General features: G+C 36.8%; 1 protein-coding gene across 1 annotated transcript in view; it reads left to right on the top strand.

The window, feature by feature from the left end:
- TDP1 (tyrosyl-DNA phosphodiesterase 1) overlaps window positions 1-11,095 on the top strand; it is a 47,650-nt gene extending 36,555 nt beyond the window's left edge. The window contains exon 16 of the mRNA XM_030484717.1: window positions 10,619-11,095. Coding sequence (XP_030340577.1) covers window positions 10,619-10,692 — 74 coding nt within the window. The 3' untranslated portion in view covers window positions 10,693-11,095. The remainder of the gene's footprint in view (window positions 1-10,618) is intronic.
- The last annotated feature ends 1,512 nt before the right edge of the window (window positions 11,096-12,607 follow it).

Below are 12,607 nucleotides of genomic sequence, written 5' to 3'. Positions count from 1 at the left end.
AAAAGAGGACTGTTTGGAAGAGAGCAGGTGTTAGGAAAAAACTAGTCCTTTGGAAGTGGGGTGAGAAAGAAATACCACAGAGCAAATGTGAAAGAACTGCTACAAATCAGAAGATGGAAAAGTTGCTTTTGCTCCATTCTATATTTCATAGTTTCAGACTTCATTATTTTGAAGATCTGTGTCAAAATCCTCATGAAAGGGCAAAAGGGTTATATTTCATAACACTTGAAGAGACTTACACAATCTCAACCTCCTCAGCTCCCGAGACTCTCTAGAACATGCAAATCAGGAAAGTGCCAAATAAGTGCTGCTATGGGATGATGATGGCCCCAAAGCCTAAAAATACATTGAGGATAATGGTGTTGATGCACAACCTGCATTATTTTGGGTTTTATATTTTTGTTCTTTAAACTAATGCATAAAGATTGTGACAAACTTTTTTTGAGAAGCCATGATCTAAAAAAGGTATCATCTACAGTGGAGCTTGAAATAATGGATAGTAATAAAGAGCTCAGGAAAGATAGTGTTTATAGCAACTCAGATCTTTCTAAAGATTTTTAAACTAACACATGATGCAGGGTGAAAAAATATTTAAAAGCTAAGAAGTAAATAGACTTAGAAAACCATGAGGTTTTCTTTGTTGGCTTGACCTCTGATTTTTCACCATTGGTTGATCTCCCAACCTGCTCACTGCTGTTTTTCAAACACAGCTCTCTGCAGTCAATCCACTTTTTTTTTCTTTGGGTTGTTTTTTTTTGTGGTGGTTTGTTTTTTTTTTTTTTTCTTTTTTGCACTGAGGGCAACCTCCTCCCCTTCTTCCTTCCCTGTCCCTTCTGAACAGTTTGTAACCAGCGATTGCAGTGTTCCAGTGATGTGATTCAGCAGTATCAATTAGATCACAGCTTTGTAACTGCACAATGGCTTCCAGCTCCTGTTTGTTATCCATGCTGTGTGCACTGGTGTAGGGGCACTTAGCTGGCCTGTTGACTGTCACCTTTTAGGAGGACAAGCCCTGATTCTTCTGCAGCTTTTCACAAGTGTTTCTGTGTTGGTTCCTAATGCTGTAGCAAAAAGGCTCTTGCCTCACTTGGTCAGGTGAATCCCATCAGCTCCCAGCAAACCTGGCTTCTCACAGGTAGGTCCATGATCATAGAAGCCAAAACCTTGAGTATGGCACCAGCTATACAGCCAGGCATTCACCTGTTCAGTGTAAGGCATGCTACTTTTGTAACTTGCAAAGATGATTTTTCTGCTTTAAGATCTTACTACTTACTTAAAAGAATTCTTAAATTGCATTGCAGTTTTCCGAAGAAAAAATACTGGCTTAATGTAGAAGTGCTAATACAATCTATTATACTGTTTCAGTATAAACCATGCTGTCCATTTAAGTACTGTGAATATTGTTTGGGGAGTGGTGGCAGGAGTTGTGCTATGTTACTAGCTAACTGAAGGGGTAAAATACACTACAGCTGCCCGTTGTGCTCTGGGACACGTGTGCTAGCTAATGGTTAACTAATGCTCAAACTGATGGGTTTTGAAAGTTTTTTTCTAAAAGGTCATACTTAATTTTTTGGAGATTTTGAAACAAAGATTCAAAATCAGAATCCATGTGTTACATATACTATCATCCACATGCAAGAATGTAGTTCTATAATTAACATTGTTCTGGTTTTAATTCCCGCATTTACTGTAGTGAGTCAGTGAGTTCTGTGCATATTTCAACTAAACATAAAGATTTTTTTTCCAAATTCTTTTTTTCTCTTTTTGCATGGAAAGCTTATTGCTGTAGAGAGCTTGTTCATCTGTAGTTCAACTTTTTGGTCTCATATTTCTCCCATCATATGAACAGATGACAGAATTCAAGTTGTCTAGGCTTTGGCAATGGAAGCAGTCTGCTGTCTGTGCCTTTTCACATCTCTTTCCTGAATATTCTGGTTCAGTTGCTCAGCATCCTGTTGGAAACGATGTTTAAAGAATTCTCATGTTATGGGGTGGACTCATAAAATAATTTGTCCCTAACAATACAATTATCAACTCTCAAAGTCTCTGGAGACTGATATAAATAGATTTATTTTAATAGAAGCAAAAATGCAAGTAATTATTTTTTTCCCTAAAGAAACCGTATTGACTGATCTTTATAATTAAAGGAGAAAAGGCTCTGGGGGATTTTCCATGAACTCGGATTCTCTAACCGTGGGAAAACAAAGTACACATCACTTTCATATAATCAGAAAAAATCTACTAGGAGCAGGAGGGAGGATAAGTGGGTGGAATAGTGAACAGATAGTCAGGAGCAGGGCCATACATTTGCCATGTAAAGTTCTAAGTAGAAGATAGGTATACCAAAATACACTGGTTTCTCTTGTACTTGTGCAAATTCGAATCTTGGATCAGAGATACTCAATGTTAGAGAATTACGTTATTATCCAATGCAACAAAATGAAGAAAAACAGTTCCTTAGTTTGTGGAAATAACTTAGTTGCAGAGATTCTTTGTCATTCTGTCATAATGGCTTTCTGTCATATTAATTGGTGTTTATTAAGTGGGACTAGACTTCCAGCATGAAAACTGTTATAGTGAAGTAAACGCATCTTGAAAAGCAATAAAATACATGTCAGGACATACAATGATAAACTTATCAGTAAAGATGTAAATTATCTATCTGGTTTCAGCCATCATAGTTCACAAGGTTGATCCACACTCTTTTAAAGTCCATGAAGTTCAATGATAATGAAATAATTTGGTCCCTGTCAGATGTCATTGGTAGGGCAGTTATGATATATCACCTCTGTGACACATAACATATTTGAAATTTTCCTGTCGTTTTCATTTAGCTTTCAGCTGTATTTCAAACTTGCACAGAACCACATTTTACAATACATGGACAGGTAAACTGCGTCTACTTGTGCCAGAGTTATTTGAGCTTTCTGAAGGGAACAGAGAATAAAATTTAACTGGGTCTCAAATCATAGCTGGTAACAGCATGGCCACATCAAGTTGAGATGAGTTTGTAATATTTCTTCTTTGAGAGAAATATTTTCATGTTGAATAGCTAATTTTAACTACATAGGATGATAAAAAAAAAAGCCACCAACAAACCACACTATAATGCTTGAAAAAATACTTTTTTACCTAAAAATTGTCAGAAAATGATGAAGTGATTAATTAGCTCTATGAAACAGTGAATCTATGGTTTACATGTATTGTAAACCATATTATTGTTGTTGTATTATAGTAAGCATCAGGATTTTGGGCTACTTCATCTGTTTTGTGCCTTTTTTAGGGAGATCTCAGCAGGTGAAACATTTCTGTAACGTTTGTCTGCATTGTTATTCTGCAAGATTTCAGATGTTTTAATCTCATACATTTATTGCAGAACTGTCTTACAGTGCTACTGAAAAGGGATGAGCTAAAAATATATTTATCATCAGTTCTTTGAGTTGTGACTGGGTTATAAGGCAGGAATTTATATAAGCGTTTTCTGAGCTCTTAGTTCAAAATGCTGTGGAACTGCTTAAACCCTCTGGAGGAAAACCCCATGAAGTAGGGGGTAAATAATCTCTGGAAAGCAAGTTATTTCTCATCCAGTTTTCTCTTCAGTGTATGTATTTATATCAAGGAAAGAAACTGGCTGTTCATTTGACTAATATTTTACAGAAAACATATATATATGCAAGAAAATAAGACAGGTTCAGGCTCAGTTCAGCTTAATCTAAAGTTAGAGTGAAACTGCATATTACCCTCTGTATATGCCAATTATATGAATTACATTAGTCTTTGGTTATTTTGCTCTTTGTTAAAGATTTCTTTCCTGAGCCATTCTCACAATTTGTAAGAATGTATTAAAAATGTATTTCATTATTTTCCAATGGAAAATCTATTTTACCCTTGATAACTGGGGCTAAAGCTGTCAAATCTCATGCTATGAGAGGGTTGAATGGTGGGCAGATGAGATGGAAATTTGCTTTAATGCATGTTGAAGCATTGTGGGGAAATGAACAGTCCGCTTAGCAATACATTAGTTCTCTAGCTGAAGTTTTCAACCTCTGACAGCTGTGATTTAGTTTTCTTAAGAATGCACAAAAGGATCTGTAACATGTCTCACAGGAACAGCTCTCTCCCTTGTGAAAGGCCACGCTCGCTATTCAATATTCCATTGCCACACTTACATGGAAGAGCAAACTGAGCTTTTCTTTGTATCTTGAGATATTCAGTGCTTGATATTTTATCTAGTTTTCCATGAGTGGGAATTGGGAGCGTGGTGAAATTACATGTGGCAAACGTGTGGTTATTTCAGGAAAAGAGTAATACTCCATCTTATTTATTACATGTAAACTGCTGTTGTATTGAATAGAAACAGGAAATACTTCATGGCATATTTGCCTCCAGCTCTAGTAGGTTTAGATATTTGTGTGTATCCTGTTATTTAAACAATGGGGAAAATTTTCATCTATCTTGCCTTGTACTAGTGACAGATTTCCTAAAGGAAAGAGATCAGTGTTTTGTCCAGCTAAGCTAGAGGAATCTTTTCTTACTCTGAGCTCCCTTACAGGAGCTGCTGGTCAGATAAGTTCTGGGAAAATGTCATTGTACATGAACTCTACCTTTCTCCCACCTTAATTTTCTTCTTTTGTCCAAAGTTCTAGAATTGTCCACTTCACCAAGTAATTAAAATATTTTTAAAGAAATTAAGAAAGACAACTTCTGGGGAAGTCATTCACATTTTTCAATAACCTTTTTTCCAATTAGTATTGCATAGCTACATGGGACCTCTATACTCTCTAGAGTTTGAAAGAACTTGGCTGGCAGCATCCTATATGAATTTATAGAGAACTTCAAGTCCTTTCAGTATGCTTAATATGGTACAAACTCTAAGAGAATGCCCTTTCTTCTGAGAAGATGACAACTGGAAGCTAGTTTCTAGTGCAAGTGATACTAATACATTGAATAGAAAATATTTCACTTATTTAACACTCAGAGTAATGGTAAATATAAATCTGAGTACATTTAGAAGTTTCAAGCAGCAAGTATACACTATCATTGTAGCTCATATACTGAGGCAGGTCAGGAGCAGGGGTTGGAACTGATCTCAGTCTGCGTTGGCATACATTTCCTTCTTAGGTGGAACCAAAGCATCATTACTGACAGGTAAACGTGCAGTTTGACATTGAAGCTCTCTTAAGACAGCTTGACATCACATGCTTCCTCAAGTGGCCTCCCAGAGTCCAAGTGTAACATTTGAGTACTCAGCAAAACCTGGTTTTCTTAAAGCTTTTTATAATGACTATGAAGAAATTAACACATATGAGAGGAAAAGAAAAAAAGAAAATGTTAGTCTCACCATTTAGTTTGACCACAACTAAGTATTGTTTTGGTAGGGTTACAGACTTGAAGACCAGAAGGAGCCACTAGATTGTCTGATCTGATGTGCCAGGTGTTACTAGCCAGTTTCTTTGAGCTCAGATCTTGTGTTTGGCTAAGAGGGATCTTCCAAAATATGCTTCAGATCATTAATTGAGAGCATCATTATGATATGGCAAATTCGCCGGAGGGTCAATATTTTGCTTCAATGGTTGGTTAACCCAGGAATTTAAAAAAGCACTTTATTTCAGTTATTCTTTTTCAGGGTAGATGTATGATGCCTGGTTTAGTTGTTGAACTTCCATGTGATTTGATCCCTCTTGTGCAGAATGCAAGATTCGCAGTTGAAGTCTGAGAAAATGTAACAGTATGTCATCCTAGCAGATCAGAGTTACGATTGCACAGAGAATTTTACCTGGTCTTTTTTTCCTTTAGACTTTTTCTTCCCAGCTGCTTTAAATTACCAGTGCAAAACAGTTTTATTATTCATGATATACATAGCTTGCATCTTTCTCTTGCTGCAGGGAATAACATGCACGTTTTACATCTCGCAGTTTTAAAATAAAGATTAAGATCATTCCCATTCTGAAGTGACAAAGGACCTCATTCATTTTTAGCAGATAATATTTGTTGAGTGCAACATGTATGTTATTAACTCTTTGCAGATTTCAGCAATTGCAGTTGAATTTTAGAAGTCCATTTGTGGGCAACAGATGCATCTTCAGGGCAAAGCATTTAGAGAATTAAAAAAAAATAAAATTGCCTGGTAGCTGATAGTACCACTTAATACCTTGACAGATAAACTATATAGATACAGCTATCTCCTGGAATCCTCTGTTGTTAACCGACAGATTCAGGCTGTCATAACAGGAGAAAAAAAAAAAAAGAGACCATAAGAAAGCTGAATGTATTGATGATACTAAGAGAAAAGAAACCTATAGACCAATAATATAATTAGAGTTCTTTTGAAGGAAAACAGAAAATGATCCAGTCTGGTATTTGGGAACTGTGCACACAACAGCCAATCTGACTTTGCAAGATATCTTTATAAATAAAATTTCTTTGTGCCTTTGATAATACTCAGATTTTTATTTCCCTCTAGAATCTTTCAGATGAGTACGACTATTTTTTTTGTATAAAATTATCTTCTCTTTGAGCTCCATTGTCACGTTTCAGTTGCAGTTATATCTCTTACCAATACAAGTTGACCTTATCTTCTCATGAAATTACAGCGTTTCATTTAGAGTGTGTAGGGACTTTTGTTTTACCGTATTGAGAAGTTTCTTAAAACAGATGTACATTGCACGAAAGGATACAACCCCAGGGTTGTTTTGTACCTTTGCATGGGAAAAAGTACAAGCTGCTTGCTGTAGTCGAGGAATATCACTTAATTTGTGATTTAGATGTTACACAGTTTACTGACTAAGTAAATCATCTGCTGTATGGGAGGAACTTGAAAATTCAATATGTACATCAAGGGCTTTTTTTAGCACAGCTTGGGAAAGGCCTCAGAAAAGTGCAAAGGACTTTCTTATTGAGAAACAAAGCAAATTGTGCTTTTAAACAGCAGTACTGGGTTTTTTCCTTTTTTCCTCACCAAGTGGTCATCGTCCTGGCCTTCTGGAATTATTACCTTCTCTGTGTATATTGTTATAGATCCCACACCTCTACCCCACCTGTCTTTCCCCATTCTTGAAATCTTTCAGGTATGATTTTTGCATTGAGAGGAACAAGATGAGTTCCTTTGTAAATGCCGTGCTCATCTAAAAGGGGGGGAGAAAAGAGACTGAAGTATAGCATGCACCTTCCACAAATGCTAAAAGGGGGAACTTTCCAGCCTCATGCAGCAGGGAATGAGTGTGCTGTGTTAGAATGTATATGTGGAATGACTTGAAGAACTCTGGTTATTTATGAGTATCCTTTCAATGTATGTGAACACTTACTACTTAAAAGCTAAATTCTTCAATTGGGCAACTTATGAAATACTGTGAAAGATGATGTAAGAATCCAGTTTCTGCATTTAGAAATCAACCAGGAATAGCTGTCATCCAGATCTCCACCCAAGTGCAGAAGATACTTGTATTTTACACTGTAGGAAGAGAATCACAAAGATCCTTAATTGTATTTTATACTTTACTGTTCAATTGCATGTTCCTGTAATTCACAGACTTTTCTGGTTTTGGCTGTACATACTGTACTGCCATCTGTCATATTTATGAGAACATGAAGTTTTGAGATGGCTTGCTGGTATGTTTCTGACCTACACAATATACTGCATGTGTAAAGTACTATTGTTAAAATTTGCAGAACAACCTTGTTCACTGTCAGTTCATGATTTCTTATTCTGTAACTTGATCTCAAAATGTGGGGGACTCTGAGTGATTGATCAGGTGTACTTGAAATAACTTGTTCTCCAGGGCCTCTCTATCTTTAAATTAAATGTGATGGTCTGTTCAATAGTGAGAGAATCTTCAAAAGTCTGCCTGACTGGAATGGCACTTGGAGATTTCAGATAATCTTAAAGTAGCAGTGGGGTAGGAATGGCACCGTTCATATTACTGTGTGCTAACTCTAGTGCTAGAGTTCTGCTGCTTCTAAGTGAAGCAAGAAGAAAGGTACTAGGTCACGAATTTTCTATCAACTGCCCCTTATTGGAATTAGTGTTATCAGAAATGAAGAACTGAACTTGAAATGTGCGGAAGTTAGGTACATTGAGCACACTTAAAAAATGTATGTAATGGGGCTGTAAATAGGAAACAGTTAACCTCCACTCCCCCTCTTCCCTCTCCCCTAGAAGTGTTTAACTTTCAAAAGCCTAGCAATCATTTTAGTGTGCAACAGTACATTGCTACAGTCTTACGGTATTTGTACACCATCACTGTCTCTTGCTGATATAGCTCCTATTAAAAGTGATAAATTTAAACTTGATCTGTTGTTTTAAAAATAACTGAATTACTTGTTTCAGTAATAGTTTTGCACATGGCTTATTAAAATAGTATCAGGTGTTTTATAAATCCAACAGCATCCCATTAATAGAACAAAGTTTCAACTACGTAAACAGCTAGCTTAATAAAATTTTCTTAAGATGGCCACAATAAAAAAGAACTAAATTAGGTAGTGAAGCTTCTCAGAGTGCTTTAAGGGGTAACTGAAGTAATTTCTGTACATCTAAGTCTTCCTCTTCCTTTATGTTTTGCTGAGTTAAACAGTAACTGCAAATGGTAGTGAAGATGAATAGGTCCAAGCTGCATAATGGACTCCAATTGACAGATTCCAGTGCTTGAGTGGGACTGGATTTATTCTGATGTCATGGATTAGAGGTCAATGATAAAAAATGAATGTATGTTTGAAAACCTTACTGCTTTTTCCAAAATTTGCTTTATTCTATACCCATTCTTATAACTATTCATATTTAGTATGTGGTAAGGTATTCACTTAAAAGACAAACGACACACATGGCTCTCAAACAGGAGACTGATAGAAGCAGCTTAGGGAAATAGTGGTGCTACCTTTTTTGTTTGGTTTGGTTTGAAGAGATGACTCAAAGTCTAGACATCCTGCAGTTGATTCGGAAACCTACAGACATTTTCTGGCAGTACGCTAAGTTAAGTGCTGTAGTTTATTCTGGTTTTCAATGCCTTTTATTTTTTCATGCTTGAAGATCACCTATCCACTGTAACTAAAAGCTAGCCAACTACTTCTTCCACCTAGAAGCTATATAATTATTTTAAATTAGGGGAAGACATGGATGTTTGCTTTTATTGTGCTCTTGTAATAACATAATGTAAAAGGTGGCATTTGTTGCACAGGCTGTTCTTTCTCTGGTGATCGCCTACCTGTGACCCGTAACCTCCTTATCAGTCTTCATAAACTCTGAATGTAAAGTCCTTTTTCAAGTCAAATGCATTCAATTTTCTGATAATTTAAAGCATTTTCCTATTACCCTGTTACTACTGTAAACAGACACTTCTGTAAAACACTTGCATAGCTGGGATATGTTTCACTGCAACATACGGAGCTACAGTGCTAGAATTAAGTGCACTCTAGTAGCCGGTAAGTGGCGAGTACATGGTAGGAATGCTCTCCCTGCCCCATGTTTAATTGGTGCGGTACTTGTCACAGTGTGCTGTTCTGCAGTTTATGCATGCCTTCATTACTGCTTCTGTCACTTTCTTACTCTACTCTTGCTACAGTAATTCTCACTTCATATATTGTAAGACCTGATATTGGATCCTGTAAACTTAAAATTGGACAACAGTAATCATGATAAATAACTTATCCAAAATTTGAATTGACAAGCATGTCAAATCTTCTTTAGCAAGTATACATAGCGTATTATGTAGATGAGTAGCTTGGGTTTGATAAATAAACTACTCCCGTCATCATCAGTACAATTCAGTTGAATTGTGTGCATTGTACAGATTGATGTCACTGTCTTCCTTCAAGACTCATTTTGTAGGTGGAAAAAAGAAGCAGGTAGGATTTATATAAACTTCCTGTTTGAGAAAAACCACTGAAAGGATTGAACGATTTTTCTCTGTATTTCAGTAAGAGTAGCCTGAGAGGAGTGGAATAATAGCTAGGCTTCGTACACCCAGGGGTTTTTCCGCAGCATGTCTGCGGTCAGAGGAAAAGCCTCAAGCAGGTTGCGGAGCTAGCAGTTGGTTCCTGCTGTTGTCTTTTCTCCTTCCCAAGAGTAGGAATAGCTTCTGCATTCTGAGACATGGAGGGGAAGAACTGCCTGCTGCAAACCTGTTGCTCATTTAAAGATGTAACATTTGAAGAAGTGAGGTGTGAACTTGAACATTTCAGAGGTCAGGCAGAGTCATTCTTAGATACTGAATTCTTATTGTCTGTGTGAAAAATACTGCTACGTTACTGCACTGACTGATAATTCCATTGGGTTAAGAGATGTGCAGCACTAAACTTGATGCCTATGGGCCAAACCAAATGTGGCTGCATGATTGTTCATGTCTGCTCTCTGAAATACAATTCTTTTACAGCTGATGGGGAGTATGTTGGGTTCTAATAATCATATTCAAAATATTTGGGGGGAAATCAAAGCATTTTGAAAACTCTACATCTTACCATTTTAAAAAATAGCTGAATACAAAATGTCCAGTAAACTTAAATGGCACATGGCATTATATGAAAATCAGTGGGAATTTTCACCTTTCTCCAAAGGGAGGGGAGGAAGAGGACCAAAATTTTACTTTTAATAACTGAATTTGTCATAAGCCTGTTTTTTGGTTTACAGATCAACCATGGATTTGGAATATTTCTTACACTAATGCCCCTGATACACATGGAAATATGTGGGTTCCGTCGTGAATGTTTCCGGTATTCTGTGATGTTTCACTTACTGACACTGAGCCTGCCGTGCTACTTGCAAGACTACCTATTTCTGGTATCTGAGCTATAATGTCTGTTGTAATGGCTAATTTGTAGTTGAAAGAAATATTAAAATGTTGATGATGGGAGATTCTTGGAGGATCTATAACCATATTATTATAAATGAAACTTCATTTTTAAATACCTTTTTATACGCCTTTTCTTTACTATGGTTCTTTTCAAGATTAAAACAAGTTTATACTGTTCTTGGAGATTCCCTCTGCATTTTTATCTGTAATGAATTTAAAATTTACTGTTCTTGAGACTGTTGGCACCAGTAGTTGGAGTAAAAGTTGTTGCGTGTAAAATTCAGGTAAAATAAAGTCAGTCTTGTTTATATATCCTTTGTTCCTTCTACTTCTAAGTGTGTTCATTTCAAATCAGATTGAAATTTTTCTTTGCAATTATCACCTTAAATGCAAATTCTAATATTTGATGGTTTGGCTTCTTCAAGTATTTGGCTTTTTGACAGTTATTTCCTAATCCTCTGGGGGTTTTTTCCCCCCCTTGGATACAAGTAGTGTCCAAAATACTAAATTGAAGTGGATGGGCTTGGGTGCCGAAGAGTACTCTTAAATAGTGGTGTGGGATGTGTGAACAGCTGGTCCTGCAGCCGGGAAATCGTGTAGTGTGGTGCTTCATTCAGAATTCCCTCTGCATCACAGGCAACCTGACTGGGTAGCTGTTCCCATGCTACTTCATTCATTTTGCAGTGCCATGCCCCAAGATGGTTCAGAGTACACTGGGAGGGCACTATTTCCTAATATTTAGTGTCTATCCCTGTTTCATTCAAAAATTACCATAGAGAACGTGTGTGTTTAGGAAATTGTCATGGCATCTGCCTAGCAAAGAGATACTTTCTTTTGTTTTCCTGCAGTGTCACACACCAATCCACAGAGAAACTATGAAGTATTGCTTCTTTTCCATCTTTCATATCCTTTCACTGTTGTTCTGCCCTCTCTAGTTACATTCAAGTTCTCTGGTGCAGTTATCAGGTGGTTTTTCAGACCAAAAGGTTATGGCTTTGACTTATTTTTGGGGAAACCATTGTACAGTTTCTTATTCAAAGAGTAAATGGACCTAGATAGTGGAATAGCCTTGCATATAACAGAGGAATTTTACTCACTTTTCACAGCAAAGGAACCTGGGTGTTTAGGTGGTTCATTTCTTAGTTTGTCTTGGTAATTTCAAGGCCTGGTAATCATTATTATTGCTTTATCTGTTTTTGAGAACTTTGCAAATAATACAAGCCAAGTATGGGTCAGAGTGCAACTGGGATGTCCATGGAACAGATAGGAGGATTGCTTTCTGCTTTCACCTTCAGTTCTGTATGCAGAGTCTTTACTGTTCATGCTACATCCAGAAATGGTTTGATCCTGTCCATGATAAGCCTGAAAAAACAGGGATCAGGGAAGGTAACATGAAAATGGAGGGATGAGCTCTAAAACCTGAAAGAACAACTTCGTAGCCATTGTCATACGTTCTTCGTAAAAGAGTGTTATTTTAATTATTTCTGTGAGAGTTAGAGAAGGTCTAAGTAGAAAGGTGTCTTTGTATGAGGAAAGCTTTAAGAGTTCTAGAAGGTGGGCTAAGAATTAATGGACATTTATCCTTAATTTGTGAAGAATGTGATTTATTAATGTTACATATTTAGTATTATTTTTGTCATAAAGTGGTTTAACCGGCTCTGAGGCTTTCCTGGTTAAATTCCAGATGGAAATTTTTTTTGTTTCTGGGCACCTGGCATGATTTAACTTCAGCTCTCCAGGGCTCAGATTAATGCACTGTCAGAACATCCTTCCAAAGCCTGTTGGTGGGAACAAATAAACCAGATAATCAGTTCTGCTACAAAAAC

The sequence above is a fragment of the Strigops habroptila genome, chromosome 4 (genome assembly GCF_004027225.2).
Source record: "Strigops habroptila isolate Jane chromosome 4, bStrHab1.2.pri, whole genome shotgun sequence".
In the NCBI taxonomy this organism is placed as follows: Eukaryota; Metazoa; Chordata; class Aves; order Psittaciformes; family Psittacidae; genus Strigops; species Strigops habroptila.
The sequence above is the reverse complement of the archived record's forward strand: the minus strand, read 5'-3'. Positions and strand labels throughout refer to the sequence as shown.